Below are 23,391 nucleotides of genomic sequence, written 5' to 3'. Positions count from 1 at the left end.
TTATCTAAATTAGTTTCTAAGTTATGGCCAAAAATATGCACCGGAAGAAATCTAGACATCACCATCTGTAGTAAGTTTGTTACTCGTTCTCCGAAATTTAAATTTTCAAACCATATTCCTTATAACTAAAAAAGATATTCAAGATAATTGCATGAAATTTTTTAATTTTTATCGTTTATGTCATTATCTACAATGTGAATTAATATCTTTGTCTTATTATCAACAGAAAAAAATATTTTTGAGTGAAAACTTTCAGGAAAATAAAAAAAATAAAAATACTACTTACACTGCAAATAATTTAATGATACTGATTTACATTGTTGTCACAACCTTCTGGAATAATCAGGATAAGCGAGATTAAAAATATTTTTTAAAATTATGGGAGCTGGTTGCACAAAAGAATTGTCAAAAATTTAAAGTATGGCATTTTTTTTTTTTTCCAAGTAGCAATTCTTGTAAATGAAGATGTGAATAATAACCTCGTAAATTTTCGACTTAATTCATTAAGAAAAATTTGAGAAAATTAAATAAATAAATTTACGTAGATCTCATAAGCTGGATGTTCCGCCTTAAGTCTTCATTTCTAAGACTACGGATTCGATTTCAGGTAACATTGGGGGCCTTACTGAGGATATTTAGAGAGTTACTTGACTTTTGTGTGAAATTGTGACTTTGACGTTAATGATTGATTATTATATAGGAGCATCATGACGACCTAGCCATTAGACCATTATCTACAGGTTCTACACCATTATACTAATTTGCATGTCAGAGAACTGCAGAACAGCGCTTAGAACCGGTTTATATTTGACCGGTCGCAGAATAACCGGCGAGGTTGAGCATCCAACCGAATATCCTGCTTTCAAGCGGTTGCGCCTGATGTCTTACTGGCTCGACAGAACCACAGATATACAGACGTGGACAAATTATTAGACTAAAACTTTTTCTTAGAAACATAATATATTTCGTCATATCAATTATCAGTCCAATTCACAGAGTCTCTATTGTTGTAAATATGATTGTTTACATCTTTGGTATATTTTTCCAATATTTAAGTATATTCTTTTCTGGTTATTTTGGTACTACTGGTGTCTTAATTATATACTGCAGAAGATATTTTCCCATGACCTGCAAGAAGACCGAACACGAACGAAATTAAAAATCTGTGATCTATACTGAAGAAGAAAGTGAACAAAAAGAGGCTTACAATAAAACATGGACTATTTAAGCACTGTGTGATATCTGGCTAAATGATGCTGATATTCAAAGAAAGTGTCAAACTTTGGTTTCCAGTATCCCTGACAAAATCAACGTGTTGATAAAGAATAAGGGAATGTTGACAAAATATTAATAACCTCAAGACTCAATTTTATGTTCATTATATCTGTGTAAAATACATTTTTGTTCATTATTTCTACCGATAAATATAGCTTTGTTGCACATATAACTAATTTAGTCTAATAATTTGTCCACGTCTGTATAGGACAGAACACCAAGCGCACTTCATCAGACAGGACTCTGATGACATTTCCTAACTGCACAAATGGAGTAACAATTGAAGGAAATTTACTTTTCCTAATTTAAAAAAGTATTAGCTTGAAATAGGATTATAATTGATTGGACACTTTGGTACATTTATCTTCATAACTAATATATAAATCAACTAATGGACACAACAACAACAAAGGAAATAAGCGTCATGCATAGATGAAACCTGACAAGTAAACAAATACAAGAATAAAATAAATTACAATTACTTACAAAATAAGTAACACCTACTATTGTAACGTTCATACTTTAAACTCAGAATCCATAGGCTGTCCTGAAAGAGTAGTTGTTAATATAGCCCATGTCTTTTAATTATTCGAAGCAGATGTACGTGTATTATTATTTCACTAATAAATCGTTTTTAGGGAGATGAAAAGTTACTAACAAAAATAAAAGCACTCTCAAGCTCTGATTCTAGCTTCATGATGAGTTCTCTTGCAATACCTGAATTTCTGAATTAATGATGGAATCGATCGATCGATCAATCAATCAATCAATCAATGTGAATAGAGGAGGAAATATCAACTGAAAGGTATACGATGATAATCGCTCCCTTGCAACGATTCTTGAACTCCTGGATGGCTCAATATTATCTGTGTTCCATGATCCAGAGCCGTGAACCCAATAAAGACTGGGACGAACGTTGGACCACTCCGGAACACGGAAGAGCTTCGCATACTGTCTATAGCGCCAGGCGTTCAGTAGCAATATATCATTTCTATTTTTCATAACCGGTTGTGCACGACTGTATTGCATGTACAGTGGAGATGAACAATGATCGAGAAAGCGAGACTAACAGCGCCTGCAAAGCCGAAAACCCGCACGACAATGTTGTATACGTCGCGTCGTTGATGTAAAGACTGCTTGTGAGTGTTTCGAGACGTCGAGATTGATCACTCCCGAAGTCCCGAACGTCAAGCATTGAATCACCACAGTTTTTTTATACCTGACTGAACTTTTATCTACTTTGGCAACTGTTATATATGTGTAAACAATCAAGTAGCCTATTTGAAACATTTCTACCTTTCAGTGTATAATAATCTGTTCCCCAGTTTTTATTTAATTACTAGGCCCTTATTAAAAGACTAGGAATTTTCTTTTCATATGTTTAAGATCAAGTGTGCAATCTCAAGTAAAAATATATTAATGTTATGTTTTATGTTTCTTAGAAATGCAAATTTATTTGAGAATTGTTTTTTTTTCTATTTATATAACCATAGGTAGTATCGTATATTAGAACCAGAACATTTTAATAACTAGGGGTGCTATTCATAGACATTTCGCAGCACGCGCTACGAGCGTGCTAAACTAGCCCCGGCTATCCACTGGTTACTTGTACAGAATTCAAATCCTATCCTGTCGCTAACACTGGTTTATGATTACAAAAAACGCTGATCATCCACCGGAAGCCCGCGCTAAAAATGCCTATGAGTACGGCCCTAAGATACTGTTTTGTTTTGTCTTTTTGCCTCATTTAAACATTTATAATGTTATTTATTTCAATGATGTATGTTATTCAAAGTTACGAAATCTTTCCACGCCGACCAAATGCTGTTTCGAGAATGATGAGCGAGACTCGAAAGGCAAATGCAGCGAACATAGCGAGCGAGAGCGGCAGTTATGGTCTGTCCAAAACAACTTCCGACCTGACATATGGCGCCTTTAGCATGTTACCATGGCAACCATTCAAATCAACCAATCACGAGAGACGTGTAACCATGGTAACGAGACGGTGTTGCCATGTCTATGTTTACAATTTGCACGTGAATACCATGGCCTAATGGTGAATACAGTGCCCGGAATGGCTTTGAGTTGGCTGGTTAGCGCGTGCTTTGTGTGAATTAAAAATGTTATTTAGCTGTATTATCGTTTTGCTGTATCAATAATTATTGTGTTTGAATTATATTACACTTATTATCTTCGTTGTCATTGGTGGAGTGTGTGGCTAGTGTGTGTTTTCTAGTTTCTGCGAGAGTTTCTAAACAGGTGACTTGTGCAATGTCGGAAGGAAGGAAAGGCAGGCGGAGAACAAAGAATATTGTACGAGTACAAGGTGCCCCGTTAAAGAGTCAAGCGTGAGAGATGGTGTGTAACGTAAGAGAGTATTTTGAGAGGGAAAAAGATAATGGCTAGCGTCTTTTACTTTTGGCGCAAGTCGCAATGAGAACTACTGCTTGTGTTAAAATTAATAAGAGCACTGTTATCGATATTGGAAAAAAAAGGCCGTACAGATTTTTAATCATTAATATTTTTACAGTTTACAGTCCTTTCGACGCTTTTCCAACGGTATTACATTGAATACCGGTACTACTACTAAAAGAATTCTAAATTGTAGACATCAGCTCAAAGAATTTTGAGTGACCACAAGGGTCCTGAATACAGTAAACATGTACAATATAATGTGATACATTAAAGAAAAAAGAAAGTTAATTGTTGAAGGCAAATATAAGTTGATTAATTGAAATAGAGATGATGATGTAGTATTTGAAGAGAATCCTTGATAATATTTATAAGAACAGACATTACATAATCAAAAGGAATGTGAAGCTCCTTAAGATAATTCCACGTGAATTTTGTGATTGAACCTCTACTGCCAAACAGCAAACCAATGACAGACCATTGTTTAAGAGGGACGTTGTACTTTTGAGAAAGATACGGCAGACAAGGTTCATATATGGACTTCTTCTCAATATCAACCTCGGTGGCCTGATTTAGGTTTCTTTCGAAACGGAGAGTAGGGTCAAGAACAAGGGCCCGTTTTAAGTGTCCGTTGATAGCAATAATGTCTGCCCGTCTAAAAGAACCATCTGATGATACACAATGTACTTCCTCATGAATCTCCCAATTTAAAGCTTTTAACGATATCGCCAAAGCATGTCGTACACGATGATGTCTAGCATTGATCAGCAGCTCGCCTTTGGGGCATTGTCCAAGCACGTGTCCAAGTGTTTCAAGCTCGCTACAGTCTGGATGACGGCAGCGGGTTGTGCTTAGAGTTCTGCCCGGTATTGCGCGAACCGCCGAAATATTGCTTGACATTTTTAAAGCATTGGTCCATTCTGAGGAAGATAGGCCCTTTCGATTGCTTACCCATGAGTTAGCCTTGGGGAGATCACTATAAACAATAACCCCTTTACCACGCAAGGTATGGTTTGTCCAAGTTTGGAATGCGTCATTTCTTAATTGTTTACTACTATTACTACTAACTACTACTACTAACTACTACTACTACTAGTACTAGTACTAGTACTACTACTACTACTAGTACTACTACTACTAGTACTACTACTAACTACTACTACCTACTACTACTAACTACTAATTACTACTACTACTACTACTAACTACTACTACTACTACTAACTACTACTACTACTACTAACTACTACTAACTACTACTACTACTACCACTACTACTACTACTACTACTACTACTAACTACTACTACTACTACTACTACTACTACTACTAACTACTACTACTAACCACTACTACTACTAACTACTACTACTACTAACTACTACTACTACTACTACTACTGCTGCTGCTGCTACTAGTAATGAAATAATAATTATGATATACTAATAAAATAATAATGTAGACAAATTTTAATGCCTAGTGTTCAACAAATCGGTTAGAAAATGTATGTGTTCATGTCAAGCGATCATTACTGCACTCTACCGGCAGCGCGCTCGCTTACAGCAAGGATGGGCAATATGAGAACACTGCTCCCCCTTCTCTGTAAACTGTCAGGTCGGAAGTAGTTTTGGTCAAGGTATAGTTTTGTTCATCTCTAATGTGCAGGTAGGTGCTTTCTCATCCACACCTATCAGTTCTGTATCCATTCAGGATGTATGTAGGCAACTCCACATGCTCCTGGAGTAGTCTTCTGCTCATGTCGTGTTCCTGAGTTGGTCTGACTACATAAATTGCGAGTTAGATTATAATTTCTTATTCTGATTTTACATGACTTAAGGGGATATTTCAGGTTTGCTAGCCCTGTCGATGTACGAGGCTCTGTCGGGACTGAGGCAGGATGACCCACCTATCAGCATTGTATTCACAAATTCCGCCCAGGCCAAATATCGAGCTGAAACAGCCGTCGCATATAGGGCGCACAATAGGCAAATGTGAGCCTGCAAGGATCCATCCCGGATCTTGATTTCGAAAGGCATCTAGCCAAACCATGACTTTCTGTTTTTGTAGGCTATATGAAAGAAATGTGTTGAAATATGTATGGATCAATTAAGTCATAAGGAAATGTACGGTACAATTAAAGAGAAAAAAATGACAAAAGAAAAGAATAAAAGTAAGCGGATAGCATTATATTAGTCTGTGATATTGGCCAATCAGCTGATCCGCACGTGGACTACCAGCTGCAACCGATGCTGTCGAGAAACTATGTCGTCAGCATTTTATGAAGTGATATTGAAACCACGACTGCTTGTCTACGCGTATAGGCTATGTTGAAAACTACTCTTTACACTGTGAAAATTGTTTAGATCCAAAAATTGTAAATATCCACCATTAAAAGAAGCCACATATGTGAAATATCTGAGTATCATTATTGATGAAAATTTAAAATGGTCTTATCAAATTACTTATCTTCGTAAAACAATTTATAAATTCGTTAATCATCGATACTACTTACCCATTAGAGTTCTGCGAAATGTTTATTTGGCCATTTTTCAGTCTATTATTCAATATGGCATTATTGTTTGTGGTGAAGTACAAAAATTAATTTTAGTCCGTTAAATTTACTACAAAAACGAATAATTAAAATTTGTTTGAGGAAACGTTTTGATTATCCAACTAAATTAATTTATTCTGAATTTGATGTATTTAATATTGAACAAATTTATAAATATACTCTGTTAAAATTTTATTATAAAAATCGTAATAAGTTTATATTACAGGCACATAATCATGACACAAGACGAAATAATAATTCAACATTAGTAGAACCTAAATGTTTCACATCTGCTGTTCTAAAGCATAGTATTAATTTTGGCCCTCGGTTGTATAATTCTTTAGCTAAATTACACCCAGAACTTCTAACAGGTAACCCACTAACATAGCAATAAAATTAGAAACTTGTTAATGTCTTCAATTTCATTACATAAATTTATAGGTTATGTGTATGAATTAATCAGCTTATATTATATTTGTACTAGTGGCTTGTTCAGCAAATGCTGCTGCAAACTAAGTTCGTTGGACGTTCAAATAAAAATTTTTCAGATTTATTTTCAATGAAGAATACTTGTCTTTTTGATAGTTATTTGCTTCCATAATAATGAAACATACTCCCTCTCAATGGATTTTTTTAGGCCAAATACTTTTTCTTGAACCTATCCAACTTCAGTTTTTGAGTTTCAACGCTAAAACGCAAGTATCAATGTCAGGACGATAGCAGTAGCTATTTCAGGTCATTGTGGATTCTAGGCAAAAGTTAAAAAAAGTCAGGTTTGCTAAGCTTTCAAACATTTCTACTTGAAATGTAGAGCGTAAAATCATTTTATCCTACTAAGAGATCTTGCTGAAATGATCTGGAGACTACAATATTTTCTAGGCCTCTTATTTTATCAGTAAGTAATAACCAGACATCGGATTCTAGGGCAAATGCCTATTTTGTTTCTTTAGGAGAAAAGTAAAAATAATTATTAATATTTGTGTTTCATGGAAATTGAAAGGTATTCAAAGAGTTTTATAGCGCCCTAAAATGCCCTAAAACGGTTATTAGAGCCTAATTTGTTAATATTCGCCTAAAAATGCCTAACTCACTGTAAAGTTTCGCATTTTACTCTTACTTTTTATAATTTATACATGCATTCACTGCGAAATTTAAGGCATTTAAAAAGTGGAAAGTTTGCTTCACACCGGCTATCAAACCATTGATAAAGGAAACAAAATGTTTTGAATCTCACGACACTCGCAATAGATTTCACCGAATTTAACATGTTTGGAGGCATAAATGCCGACAAAGAACCAACCTTAGTTTTGAAGCAGGCAACAATCACAACATGTGCTGCTACCGATTCAGAGATATACTATAAAAATGACTGTTTTCGGTCTGAAACCGATTAGCTGTACTGCCCTTCAGAGTGTCATAAAATCACACTTTTTGGAGAAAGAGTGTTTTTGAAATATTTATGAAAAGTCGTAAAACTGCGAATTAGTAGGGTAAACCGTTACAAAATATTTAAAAGAATGGCCCTCCTAGTGTTAACACTACCAGGAAATGCAACAATAAGTGGAACTTTGTATTTTTGTCCAATTGAATCTCAATAACAACGGTTCATTTGAATGCTCGTTATCAGTTGCTTTTTCCCTCACCTTATTTGTGTTGAGAAGTTTTGAGCGGTAGGACGTTTTCCTGTGAAGTTTAACGCGATAATGCCGAAAAATATAAGTGCAAAATCTACATTGATCTGGCAATGGCTAACAGAATATTCAGAATTCACCTATGATGGAAAAATAATATTCTGCAAGATTTGTAGCAAACAGGTATGTAACAATAGTTGAAATATATAAATTCTATTAATTTTAATGAATAGGCCTATAATATTTATACATTGACTGAGCTATCCTGAGGTATAATTCTTTTTAAGACCACTACACTTTAACCTTTTAAATTCCGATAGTTAAAGTATTTGCAGGTCATTAAAATTTTGATTGTTCGAACCCACTAACTTTGTGATAGAAATACGGCAATACAACAATTAGGATTTTATTTTAATTCAGTTTACTTTACATTTTTAGATTTCGCAAGAAAAGAAGTGCCACCTAAAGCAGCATGTGCAAGGAGCGGCTCATAAGGCTAAAGCTCAGCAGAAAAATCAACTGCAACAAACTTTACTAACACAGCCTACTTCATCCAATCTCAGCAGCAATTTCTATGCTGATTTAACCAGAGCGTTTGTTGCTGCTAACATTCCCTGGAATGCAATTGAAAATCCGGTTTTAAGACAGTTTTTACAAAAATACTGCAAACAAAATATCCCATCTGAGTCGACCCTAAGAAAAAATTACTTAGAATATACAATGAAACTTTAGCTTCCATTCGGGAGGATATAGGTGATTCTTACATATGGGTCTCTGTGGATGAAACCTCAGATCCTATGAATAGGTATATAGCAAATATGGTAGTAGGAAAACTTAGTCCTGTTGGATCTTCGATTCCACACCTCGTATGTGTTAAGGAATTTTCGAAAGTGAATAGCCAAGCCATTGCTTATTTTGTAAATAAAGGCCTACAGTCTTTATACTCAGGTAATATAGAAGATTCTAAAGTTCTGTTGTTTTGTACTGATGCTGCCTCATACATGGTTGCTGCAGCTCCACTTCTTAAAACATTTTATCCTAACCTCACGCATGTAACCTGTCTAGCACATGGCCTTCACAGGGTTTCTGAAACAATCCGGAATGAATTTCCTCTTGTCAATTCGTTTATTTCTAACACAAAAAAATGTTTTTGTAAAGCCCCATCCAGGATTTCAATATTCAGAGAGAACTTTCCAGATATCCCACTCCCACCTCAGCCGGTTGTTACACGATTGGGAACCTGGATTCAGTCAGTGGTGTATTATTCTAAGTATTTTAAAGACGTGGTCACAGTTATTGATAAATTACCTGAAACTGATAGTGGAGCGTGTGTGAAAGCAGTGAAAGATTGTCTGAATGACTCACGAGTGAAAAACGATATTGCCTACATAACATCAAACTTTTCTTTCATACCTGCAAGCATTGAACAATTAGAACGTGAAAAACAATCTCTTTGTAGCCAAATAGCAATAGTAAAGGAAGCTCAAGTGAACATACATTCTGCTTTGGGCGAAACTGCGAAAAAAAGTTAAAAATAAGTGGGACAACGTATTAAATAAGAATGTAGGATTTTCATTGTTGGAAAAAGTATCAAGAGTGATATCGGGGGAAAGTGTAAATGTTCCAGTAAGTATTGATGTTTCTATTGTACCTAATTTAAAATTTGCGCCTCTCACATCAGTTTCGGTTGAAAGAGGTTTTTCTGCTTTCAAAATGATTCTCAGTGACAAAAGGCAAAGGTTAACTGTGGAGAATTTAGAAAAAATTCTGGTGGTGTACTGTGCAGATAATTATAATAAAGTCTGAGCATGGAACTGAATTTCAATAACTTAAAATGAGTAATCTTGATATCAATAATCATTATTTCATTAGTTTCAATATATTAAATTTGTGCAGCTCTGTTTATAAATATAATATAGTATTCTTTTTTAATGTTTAAACATACTTTTTTGTGCGTATTTTAGTGTATAACTAAAAATTTCAATGAAAGAAATAAGTATGATACCTTGATGTGCCTAAAATGCCTATTTTCATTAAAATAGAGCCTAATTTTACATATTTTGAGCTTATTTTAGGCGCCTAAAACTGCAATTTTTAGTGCCTAAAAATCCAATGTCTAGTAATAACTTTTGATATTTCCTTAGGAACTGTAATTTTTGCGTTCTCTCGAGCCAATACTGAAGACAATGACACATAACAATATCTACACTACACCGCCATTAAGTATATGAAAAAGACCCAACCCCACTGGTTTAATAAGTATAAAAATATTTGATTTTTAATAACAGTATTATTATCTTACTTAAGTTTTGTAGTTATATATAGCAGTCACTCAGTAAATTATAGAAATGAAGATCTAAATTAAGATATTCTCTACATTTACTTACATAACCTCAAAACGTTTCTCTTTCACGTCATCAATGTAGCATCAATATTATGTACAATTAATGAAAAATAGACGCATTATGATATTAACTATAATAATATTTAATTTCTAATGGTAATAATGTCATCAAACCACCTCAAGTTTCGTAGATTTGAATATCCAATACACAGCTGTACTCAGAAAATTATACACTGCAGAATCAGTTTTTGATAACAAATTGAATTGAGCTCTAAATATGTCTGCAATCCTGCAGGTCATGGCCTTCGTGTAATAGCCTATTGTTTATTGTAGTGGGTGTTTTGTTCTGAAATTCAATCAAGTCGGCCGTGATTGAATAAAATTAGTTCTCAAAACTGACAACAGGTGGATTTTGGAAAATAGGAAAATTATGTAGGAAAATTGACATTTCACTGAAAACTACTACTTTTCCGAAAAACTTTGGATGCCGGCATGAAATGAGGGATCACTCATTAAAATCCGTTCAGCCGTTTTCCCATAATTTCCATTACCAGTTCATATTATATATATTGATTCTATAATTTCGGAATATGCATTTTTTATAAATTGTCCTACTTTATTCACGTACGATATTATTCTTATCTATGTTAATATTATATTTTATAATGTAATTGTAGCTGTAATTTTAATTTTAGTTCCTATTTTATTTTATTTTCTATATTCCTGTTAGAACATAATATATCTGAACTGCGACCGAACACGAGCGCTGCTCATTCGGTCCTGAAATTTTGTTAATATTATTGTATCCTCTTTTTATATTGATTGTATTATTTTATTTCTATTTCTGTTGTATTAATTATATTCTGTAGTCTGATGTATTAATCTGTATTATATGTTCTGTTCTGTATTATTATATAAATTTGTACTTGACCATGTTATAGCATCTTCCGATGCATTTGAAATTTGAAAAAAAAAAAAGTCATACCTTTATTATTATTATTATTATTATTATTATTATTATTATTATTATTATTATTATTATTATTATTATTATTATTAATATTGAGTTATCATAAAAGAGGAGGGCAAAGCCTAGGACTACATCTATGAGAACTAGTACTCTGATACCCAGCCAAGCGCATTCCCAACCCGCACGAGCTGACTTCGCTAAGGTTCGCTGAGTATTCAGGTTTCAAAGCAGGGAATGTCTGTCGACCCTGGACGAGGTATTTATCTGTATAGAAACTAATGCAATATCAATATTTACCTATATTTTGATAATGAAAAAATGTAGATATACAGAATGAACCATAAGTAATGTCCAGGCTTCGAGACTTTGGACCCGATACAATAAGTTTACTGTGCGTGTACTATAGGTTGTTGACTCGCTGCAGGTAGTGAAAGGTAGAGATGTGTTGAGGTAACAACGTTGCTGTTTAGAGTAGAGTACGGTAGTATGGGGAAACACACACATATGGACTTTCTGAAAGTAAATATACATTACACAATGACAATGTCAAAAGAATGTGAAAAGCATTTATTCTCCTGTCTTTTATAAGCATTTGTGTTTAATTATACACAGTGTCAATGGTGGAAATAAACATGTAGCAATTTTAATTTCTTCATTTATCCTATTTGTCGTCTTTAGGAAGTACAGTTACAGTACCGAATTGTAATGTACTACGAGATACGTTTTCAGTGTCTCAAACGTATAAATCTTTTTCAGATGTCTACCAAACACAGTTCGTACTGTGAAAAGCTACGCTCTACGTCACATGACGTGATAGGAGCAAAAAGAAAAAACCTAACATCATTGGAGTCTCTAAGAAACAGTCCTTTATTCTCGGGTGACTCTATGTCCACTAATTTGCTATTTATATTACACAATGTTCCATATCCGTTATTTTTACATAAAATTGATTTCCACTTCTGTTTTACACGTTCAGTAACCGGTGTACTTTGTGTCTTATTAATTCTGTGTCATTTCCTCAATTAATTTGAGGGCTTCCGGCATCTCTTGCTCTGACTTTTCTAACCGTGTAATAGTTTCAGATACAGTTTGAATATAGGTTTGTATGAAAACCAAATTATTCGTCAGAACCTTCAAATCCAGAGCGTTTTCCTCTGCGTATTTGTTGGAATTCATTCTACAGTACCCCCACCCACTGTACGCTTTACCACTATACTCAGCACGCCGTTATGCGGATTTTCCACTGAACTGCTCTATCGGTTCCGAAATCTCGAAGCCTAGTAATGTAATTAATTTCAGAGGGTTATTCTTTGAGATATTTTAAACAAAAAAGTTAAAAACAATTTTGTTCGTTCCAAAACACGTTATGAAATGTTTAGAAGAAAACAGTTTTTATTTCGAAAATGAAGAAAAACGAGAAAGATTGTATTATCCCTTTTTTTTGTTTGAAATGTCTTCAAAGAATAACGCCATGAAATTAATGACATTACTTACGTTCACTCTGTAAATCTATGTGATATTGAGAAGTGCTATTTGACATTTTGCTGTCCGCTCGTGACTATCTGCTTATAATCTGCAGACGGTAGCAGAGAGTGTCAGCGCCGTACAGCTATTATACGTTACAACCACCCCTTTCCTGAGTCAGCTGAAGTCAGCAGTATGGTGAGCGTATCGTGTAGTTCCAGGAACTTCAGTGCCTTGCGAAAGAGTGTTTTCTAAAGCTGTCGAACTTCGCCTGCACATCGCATTCCCACCTACAAGCCGAAACATGTCTCTACACTCACACGAATAAATATGAACAGGGACGTTTAGTAAGCAGTGTTGATCTTATAGAACTCGGGTAAACACTCCCTAATGAAGTACAGTTTTGCTAACATTTTGATAAAACTTCTCAATGCGCGTTTCATGAAATCATCAATTCATGTTTTGTGCTTCAAATATATCTTATGATATTGACACCGATGAACTGATATTTACATAGCCTACCTTAATGATCGATAACATCGATATTATATCGATATGGTATCGTTAAATAAGTTACATTTCTGCCTAAACGAGCCCCTCCCCGTGTCCTCAGCTAGCGATCGATGAATGCTTTGTAGTGAAGATCGGATGATATGATGTAGAAGTCTAACGTGGGGGGGGGGACACGAGAATACTCCCAACGCGACTTTGTCTGCCATAACTGTCACAGTAGATTTTTCAATGGACAATTAATATGTCATCAATGGGCAAACATTTGTTTCTGTCGCCAAGAGACTTTAATAAGTCGCTAAATTATATTTAAACAATTTACAGTAAGTTTTAGAATTAGAATTAGCCACGAAATCCCGTGAAGGGCAAGGGCCTCCTGACTATGCAGGGTGGCTTGTCAAACAGTTCCCGGTTAGCCACTCCGGGAATGATGGTCACTTTTGTAATGTCATAGTTGAGGGGTCCACTGTTCACTAGTCACTCTTTGGGTTGCAAGTCACTTTGTGATTAGTTTCCATTGTCGTCGGTCTTTCGCTGTTCTTGACCATAGATGGCCGAATCTTGCTCTAAGTTCGTCTGCCCATCTTGTCTTCTGTCTTCCAGCGTTCCGTTTGTCAATCCTTGGGTCCCATGTCGTAAGGATGTGTCCACCGGTTCGCGTTGAGTCGCATCACGTGTCCTGCCCATTTCTTCTTCAGCTTGTCGGCCATCTCTGCTGCATCTTTGAGATGTGTTTGGCTCCTTGTCTTCGTTACGTAGTCTGTGTCTGAGTGTGATGTTCAACATCTTCCTCTCCATATTTCGTTGGCACTTTTTTAGCATGTCCAGCTCTCTTTCCGTTAGAGACCATGTCGTTACAGTAAGTAAGTTCTATTAATTTTGTCGCTTTGACATCCCTACAGTAGACAACTTATTGGCGAAAACATTTATTGCAGTATTCTTGTTTTTTAATCGTGAGGATTTTTATTTTGTGTAGGCATTGCTCCAATTCCGTCCAAGTAGTTTCGCCACTGGTTTGAACCCGCGTACCTCTGTTCCAGTTACAAACTTGGTAGCCATCAATGTATTGCGGACAATGTGGACGTTGAAGCATGCTTAGCTAATTTTTTAATATTAATAATAATAATAATAATAATAATAATAATAATTCTTTATTTATACTGGCAGAGTTAAGGCCATAGGACCTTCTCTTACACTCTGCTAGATCACAAAGTATACAAGCAATTAAAATTTAACAAAAAGTTAAAGAACAGAATACTAACATATTACAAAAAATAATAATAATAATAGCATAATAAAATCGATACTAAACATGAAAATAATACTACGATAGAAAAAATAAAGTAAAATACATTGGAATATAGCAAAAGCAACTCATTTAGTACAAATGGTTAATATGGAAAACGTAAGGAAGAATATAACAAAATAGAATATAATAAAATAATAATAAAAAAGAAAAGGAAAGAAAATTAAATAAAATTCACAATAAAAAGGCTATGATAAATTCATCAGCTGATAAAGAGAACAAAAAGGGGAGAGGAAGGAAAAGGAATATATAGCCTATATTTTTACAAAACTATCGTAGAGGATTTTTTTAATGTAGTCAGATCATTTCATGTGCAACTTACAATGTATTTCAAGTCATGCCAGTGTGAACCGCGCTGTCGTGTGATGTAGTTATATTTCCTGTGCAACTTGCCATGCATACAAAGTCGCGTCAATGTGAACCGCGCTGGCTGCAGCGCCACGGCCGTCCAGGAACGCATTAGCCGCGTGTACTCGTATGTAGGTGAGCGGTGCACTGGCTGCATCCTGGTTGCCTTGGTTGCGTTGCCAGGTAACAGGTGTTCTGCAACACGCGGCCGTCCACGCCCTGCCACTTCCTCCTGCTCCTCCCCCGAGAATTAATTTTATGCGACGCGACGGGTCGGATGATCTCACAGGTGATTCAGCCGTGTTTGGTATTCCACCCTTCTCGGAACAGGTACTTGTCGCGTTTCGCGTGTGTAATTACGGGCGACATTTCCGAAATATGTCGCAATTAAGATTCCTCTCTTCACACTCCGTAGAGTCTGAGATAGGCTCTATATTAAGCGCGTGTCCTGTTGTAAAAAAAAAAAAACAACAACAATGACAACTTGTAAAAACCTGACTTTTTTTTTTTCGAGAGTGCTATTCACTCTTGAATTTACTGCCTCTTGTTGGTGTAAACCCGACATCATATTTTCTATTTTCTCCTAGGGAGAGATAATCTCATGTCTCATGAGAGATAATCAGCCTCACGAGATTAGGTCTGCTGCGTATTAAAAGGGGAAATATGTTACGTTTTTATTCTCCTGGGCCCTATTCCACAAAATTATGGTGTATACATTATAAGTAAATTCAACTGTAATTTGTACAAATTGTGAGCGTTGTGTTTCACGAAAATATGGTGTACAATAAATTATTGTAATATTAATAATAGTTTTTATTTTCCCTAGCAGAGTTAAGGCCATCAGGCCTTCTCTTGCACTCAACCAGGATCAAATCACATACAGAAAAATACATACCGGTATACAAATATTAACTTAAAAATAATAATAAACATAATTAAGTAAAAAAGAGAGATTGAATACATATACACAATCAGTATTAACTTTAAAATAACAATAATAAAAAAATATATAATAAAAAAGAGACTGAATACATAATCACAAACAGGAAAATACATTCTAGTATACAGTATTAACTAAAAAAAAAAAGAATTAATAGATATGAATATAATCTCAGAACTAAAGGAATAGTACAATTAGTATGATCAGCACAGCATGTGTTACATTGAGACAATGACAATTACCTAGATATAAGTGTTAATGGAAAAATAAAGTAATGACTGTGTAAAATAATAATAATAATAATAATAATAGGTACTTATTACCCTATACTTACATATTAAGAGTGAAATTACCATAGTTCAGTTCACGAAAGTATTAATATTAGTCTATAATGTACAATTGAACAGTTTTCTTTACCAATAAAAGGGATCTAATATAGCTAATAAAAAAATATGTTAATTTTATCTTGAATTTACTGCCTCTTGTTGGTGTACACCCACTATCATATGAAGGATTCAGAACCATAGTGGGCCAAGCGCCATTTACTAAAACCGCACAAAACAAGGGTTAAAATGAAGTTATTACCATAATTCAATGGAAACGTATAGCAAGTAATATAAAGTATACACATTAAAACTAAATGATATGTCAATATTCATTAAACTATGGTAGTCACTTGACTTTAATCCTTGCTTTCTCTGTTTTTAATGAATGGCGCTTGGCCCATTATGGCTCTGAACCCTTCATATTTTCTCTTTCCTCCTAGGGAGAGATAGTCTCATGTCTCATGAGAGATAATCAGTCTCACGATATTAGGTCTGCGTGTTAAAATGCGAAATATGTTACGTTTTTATTCTCCTGGGGCCTATTCCATGGTGCATACATTATAAGTAAATTCAACTGTAATTTATGAGCGCTGTGTTCCACGAAAATATAGTGTACAACAAATTGTAGGTAGTTTATTACCCCATACTTACATATTACAAATGAAATTACTACAGTTCTGTTCACGAAAGTATTAGTATTAGTTCATATATGTACAATTGTACAGTTTTGAAAGGGAATTAATATAAATATAAAAAATACCTTTACAATTTTAGTCGACCTGGTTGGCGAGTTGGTATAGCCCTGGCCTTCTATGCCCAAGGTTGCGGGTTCGATCCCGGGCCAGGTCGATGGCATTTAAGTGTGCTTAAATGCGACAAGCTCATGTCAGTAGATTTACTGGCATGTAAAAGAACTCCTGCGGGACAAAATTCCGGCACATCCGGCGACGCTGATATAACCTCTGCAGTTGCGAGCGTCGTTAAATAAAACATAACATTTATCATTTATTTTAAGAGGCATGATGAGGCCGATAAGCTAATTACTATAAATGACAATTTATTACATGTGCCGTCTATGCTTATCCTTATTTAACAAATATATTGGTTATACAATATTTTGTTACATAATATATATTTATTTGAACGTTTTCGGCTCTATGGAGCCATCATCAGAAACAAGTAAGCCCATATGTATGGTGTGAGTACACTATGTTGCCGTACAAGTAAACTCAATTAATGTTAAAATTAAAAGACATGTTTCTATTTAAAATCAATAATTGTAAGGCAGAAATTACAATATAAATACAAGGCGGCTCTATGGGCCGTGATAAAATGTTACAATTGCTGATGATAAAATTAACTAAAATGCTTTAAAATTATTAAGATCAGAATTAACAGTCGTCCAGTTTGATGGTTATGTAGCTTTCCATATTTGGTGTGAGCTGGGGCGACAGCTGTGGGGAAGAAAGTATCAAATGTAATATCTATACTCAAAAATTATTCAATGATGCTCGTTTCTAGAACAAAGTATATACATATCTCAATCCTATTAATGCCAAGATCTTAATAATTCACATGAATCTATTACAGAACATCTCGTGTAGAGATTATATGTACGTAAGCGCACGGAACAGTTGTTTATTAGTTAAAAGTTGGAACTATTGATTGTTAAAAGGGCAAATTTTTACAAATTTAATAAGAGAAACGTAAATGACTGTGTCTTAGATTGAGAACTGTATGAACTGTAACTTACTATGATGAGTGAGGATGTGTTCTTGAGTTCACTGAAGACAGAAAGCAACTGGTCGATGCGCTCCGTGTACATATATTATATTATATTATATTTATCATTTAACATTCTTTACAATTTTATTGCTGTAGTGTTGTATAAACATATAATTTATGAAATATGTGGTGTAGTGATCTAGTAGCAGTAAAAGCGATGGGAACGATAATGAAAATCGTAGAGTTAGTAAAGGAAGAATATACAGTGAAACCTGTTCAAATCGGAACCTGAATAATCCGGAATCCTGTCTATTTCGGAACAATTTATTGGTCCCGGCGAAATTCGTATGTATTATGTGTAATTTTTTCTGAATAAAACGGAAACTGTCCAACGCGGAAACGGAAACTGTCTGCTACTGTTCAAAACGGAAATAATATTTTCGACACACTACTTTAATGTGAACTATATTTTGAAACAGTATGTGCTTTCAAGGAATGTACGAAATACGTAGGTCACTAAGATAAAAACAGGTCTTCTTTGCAAAATTGTTGAGGGTGCGAGGATGTGTTGGCCTGGTGGTCATACATTTTATTACCGTGTTGACTAGGCTGACGAGTCCCTCCAAAGATGTTCAATGCTTCACTCCTGTATACTGACGTAGCTGGGTAGAACGCAAGTGGTATTTGCGATTTCGTGATTAAAAAAGTTGCGTAAAAATGTTGCACTATCATTAAATGATGAAGTAAAAGTTATCGAGGAAAATTAGAAACGAAGCATATGGAAAATAATGTTGAAATTTAGGAATGGAAAACTCACGTGTAACTTAACACTTTAAAAAATAAAGGCCGTATCATGAATGAGTGGCTTGCGGTCAATAATGGTGACATAAAAAGGAAACAGAAAACAACTGGTAACATAGAAATAAATGAACTCTTGTGAGAGTGGATTCTTCTTGCCCTTTCAAACATCATGCCACTTTCTGGACCTATTCTACAAAGCAAACCATTGAACTGGCAAAGAAATTAGAAAATCCAAAATTCAAGGCTTCTAATGGATGGCTTCTAGTTCAACTAAATAATGTGTTGTGATATACAGTACAGTATTATAGTATAGTGTTAGATATTAAATTTAGTGTAGTTAATAAACTTTATAATGTTTAATGAGCGAGTTACGATATAATTTATACAGGAAATGAGATTTTCATTAAGATCATTCACCAATTAAATAAGCGACAGGAAGCTGATTTAATGTCAGTAGTGTAAAAGGAATATTTTGTAATTCCTACAGTTTGCGGTATGCCATTTTGTTTTTCATTTATACAAATGATAAAATATTCCATTTCAACTTCACACTTGAATAACACGGAAACCTGTCCACAACGGAAAAAAAAATTAGGACCATGTCACTTCCGTCTTGAACAGGTTTCACTGTATTTTCAGAACTTGAGTATAATAAACGTTTTGGGTTAAGTGCTAAATAGATGGTTAGATGGTAGAACAGAAGGCTGTTGTTAGAGCATTCTGCTGACTAAAATTGTCGAAAACTGGGATTGTCTTGAAAAAGCTTTTCTTGCGTTGTATTAGTCGAAAATGCACTATGAGCTGTCAGAGTTCAGAAAAATATTTGACTAACGTTAATTTTTGCCACAGGTTTTAAAATACAGCATTAGAAATACGAAAGGTGAACATGCAACCATATTATAGACGTAACGTCATGATTAGGGAACGGATTTCTAGTTCCGTACCTATTTTGTTTGCTACGTCCTAGACGTATGTTATTCAGATATCTCTACGTTTCATGTACACAGAATCTCCCTATTAAAATTCTACAGGATCTCCCTAAAATTCTAAAGCATCTCTCTATTAAAATTCTACAGCATCTCTATTAAAATTCTACAGGATCTAAAACGCCTAAATGAACCATAAACTTCTATAAATGCCTAACAATTATGTTTGTGCCTCAAAAGCGTAGTTTTAATTTTTGCGTATATTTAAAATAAAAATACCGGTACTAAAATGCAAAAATGCACAAAAATATAAAAAAAGCAATTTAAATTTTAAAAAATTATATCTTACAAACAACCACTGGTTCGTTCTATATTGGTCGTAGAAGGTGAGAGAATGATTTTGCCTAATTTCCTGGAGTCGGAGTTCGTTTGGAAAAGTCCATCCTAACATAAAAGGGGTTGGTAGGTTATTCACGTTAGGCTAGAGCTTACAAATTAGTTTTCACCTCAATGCATTCCTGTTATGCGAAATGAAACTGACCTTTCGAAATCAATCTCTTTCACTGATAGAATTTAAGTCTTTGTTCAGTAGCATTCATTGTCAGCACCAGTTCTTTGTACATAAATCACACCTAAAATGAAATATTTACTTAAATTAAAACTATTAACTGTTAATTTTGTAGAAATTCCTAGAAGTTCTAAATTGGATTTTATGAAGTTCTAAAAACAGTAGGTAGAGAAAAAGACGAAGGGGAGGAGTAAAAACAGTAAAAGAGGAGGAACGGGATGAAAATGGGAAGGGGATTAGGACGAAGAGGGATAAGGAGAAGAAAATCGTAGGGGAATGAGGAGAAATTGGAAGCACGAAGAAACAGAAAGATCAGCGCAGCAGAAAAAGGAAGGAATATAAGATGGAAATATAATTTGCGAAGAAATGACTTTGTGAGGAGAAAAAGGACGGTCAGTGAGATGAGCAAAACGGGTGAAAGGAGAAGCTGAATGAGAAGAACGGACAATACTGTGATAAAGAAGAGAATGAAAAAGAATAGCAGGGAAGATATGTGAGAAAGAAAAGGAGCAAAAGTGTGTGAAGACAGAAGGCAGGAAAGAATGACGGAGGAAAGAGGAATACTGTAGTAAGAAGCAAAATGCAGAGACGAGCGAGTTGGAACATGTCGGACCACGAGTTGTGGCACAGTGTGTGAATAGCGTCCCCGTTACCTGCGGTGGAGGGTCACTTGTCGTCTTCGCTACCGTGAGTGCATTCCACAGCCTTGGGTGGGCCTGCGACTGCGATACCAGTAGTGCCTCGAACCCGGCGCGGTCCACACGTGTTGTTATCCGTCTCTGCCCAGTGCTTAGTGTCTGCATTCCTTTCTTCGAGTCTCCATGTCATCGGAATCTTCGCCTTCACGTTCCTTGTGAGCCTCAACAGATTGTGATGTAAGAAGGTGAAGCAACTCCGTTCCGAACGTCCTTTACACAAGGACGACTTCGATTTCACCCTACGTAATTTTTATTTTTGTAGCTGTGAAGTTCTCAAAATTGACCTCTTGGCTTTGTGGGACAAATATCAATAGAAGGTTTCTGTTGTCCCTGAACTGATGTGTTCTAATGCCGTGTTGTTAGTTGTAATGTAGTGATCTCGTGTGAGAACAGTTAGTGAATATCGTAAGTAAATTTTGTGACAACTCTGCCAGTAATTTAGAACTAGTGTAAAACTTCTGTTGCTTTGAAAACTGTAGTATACCAACAATGTCGAATCGGTTTGAGCTTCAGTTGCTATGGCAACCCCTGTAGTTGTAAAGCAACAGAGACTGTAACAAAACTTCAGTTGTTATAGCAACAATAGTGAGGATCACATAAGAACAGTTCCCAAACAGCAAATATTGCCGTCCTGTCAGTGTTGCCAACTGTTACCAGATATCACACGATCCTTGGTACTAAATGACTTATTTACTTACTGTACTTTATGTTGGAAGGTTTATTCTAAATAATTCAATAATTTGTAACATGTTTTCATAGGCAAATTATACGAGAAAGGGATCAACATGTCAAGTATTTTGTCTGGAATTGCGAAATTCATTGGTTTTACTAAACAATTGACTCACGAAATCTAACCTAAAAACGTATTTTGTTTGGCCACATGAAATTATTAGTTCTAGGCTAATTCCGAAAACTTACCTGAATATAGTCTTGAATTATAACCACAACGCAGAACATAAAATAACACTGTTATGTATTAATATTAATACTGATATTAATTAATTATTTATTAGTATGTTCAAATTTCGCTAGCTTCCAGTAACAGGCTCAGAAATCTAGTACAATTTCAATTTCATGGAACTCCAGTACCGACAAATATTGTCGATATTTGTCTCAGCTGCCAACATACTAGTTACAAAATCACTACCATTTGTAGTATTTATCAGTATCGAAATTCGAAACGAAGTTGGCAAAAGAAAATTCAACCTGCAAACTAGAAAATCACCACAATCCACTAGCATATGTAGTAATTGGGGGGGAAAATGATTAGGTTTCACCCTTGGGGTATGAAGTAAGCTGACCCGGACTATATCGTTTTTTCGACAGTGGGAAATCAAGTGTAACATTATATTGCTATAATATCTGTACTATACTAACAATGAAATGTTATCCAAGTTTCTGTTGCTATGACAACTTCAGGTGTCGGCAAAGAATGGGTAATTAGGACAATTCTCCGTTGCTATGACAACCGCGGTATACTGCCAACAGTGGACAATCAGTCTGGACTCTGTTGCTGATACAACCCCTGTAGTACAACCAATGAACCAGGCTGAACTCCTGTTGTTTCGTGAATAATTTCATATTCCATACACAGAAGAGAAACTTTGGAAACTGCAGTTGCTATTACAATTATTTTTATGGTTGAAAAGTATTAGAAAATGCATATAGGTCTAACATTTACTAGTTATTATGATGATTGCATGATCTATCAACGTTACTGAATTAGTGGCTGTGACAGTTGTTGGATTTCTAATATAAATGTACGTTAGTGTTGTCATGAAAATCGCTATTGTACTCAAACGGAAATGCAGTATCAATACAAAGTTGAGTTTCTGTGACGAAGTCTGTAGTTTTTGGCGCTGCTGTGATTGAAATCTAATAACTTTGGTGCTGTGTAGACTCAAGCAGTGTATGAAAAAGAAGTAATTGTGTGCAGTGATGTGGTAGTGGGGTGGATGAACCTGTGTGATGTGCCAGGAGAATCGACATCCGTTTGAGAAGACCATATTTGGCTGCGGGGGATTTCCGACCGATTAGTATGCACCACCGCCTGGAGGCGGGTACTGCGCAGGTCCGTGCAGGACGCAGATCAGCTGTGCCTCGTCACCATGAAGTATGTCAACACTCAGACGGTAAGAGCCTGCACCCGCCATTCGACCTTGGGCCTGTCTTTATTTAATCAAGTTCTTTTCTTTGAGACGCGTACCACATTCTGTAAGGAGCGTTCACACTGGGCTGCTCGACGCAACCTGCCTTGCATTGGCCTCACTCTAAGAGCCTCCAATGTTTGACACAGTAAAGGCTGGTTCACAATAAACCGGGAACGAGAACCAGAGTGAAAACGAAAAGCAGAGAACGTGAATATGAAAATTTTTGATTCACAATAAACCGAGAACGTAGACGACTATGCATATCGATATGCATGTCAATAACGATATGTAAAGTCGATATTACGCATTCTGATGTTATTTGTGTATAATTGACCAATGGCGTTCTCTCATGAGTACAAGGCAGCCAACATAAACACAGGTTAACCAACTTCGAAATTTCAACTGAAACATTTCATTAGGTACGGTACTATAAATATGCCCATGTA

General features: G+C 35.3%; 1 protein-coding gene across 7 annotated transcripts in view; it reads left to right on the top strand.

Annotated features, from left to right (window-relative positions):
- pyd (zonula occludens-like protein polychaetoid) overlaps positions 1–23,391 on the top strand; it is a 793,103-nt gene that overhangs the window by 379,607 nt on the left and 390,105 nt on the right. The window contains exon 1 of one of the 7 annotated variants that reach the window (XM_069832502.1): positions 22,575–22,927. The exons of the other annotated variants lie outside the window; for them this stretch is intronic. Within the exon in view, the coding sequence (XP_069688603.1) occupies positions 22,904–22,927 (24 nt within the window). The 5' untranslated portion in view covers positions 22,575–22,903. Of the gene's footprint in view, positions 1–22,574; positions 22,928–23,391 lie in introns of those variants that run through there. 7 annotated transcript variants of the gene reach the window in all.

The sequence above is a fragment of the Periplaneta americana genome, chromosome 8 (genome assembly GCF_040183065.1).
Source record: "Periplaneta americana isolate PAMFEO1 chromosome 8, P.americana_PAMFEO1_priV1, whole genome shotgun sequence".
In the NCBI taxonomy this organism is placed as follows: Eukaryota; Metazoa; Arthropoda; class Insecta; order Blattodea; family Blattidae; genus Periplaneta; species Periplaneta americana.
Note: the sequence above shows the minus strand (reverse complement) of the source record. Positions and strands in the feature narration are given on the sequence as shown.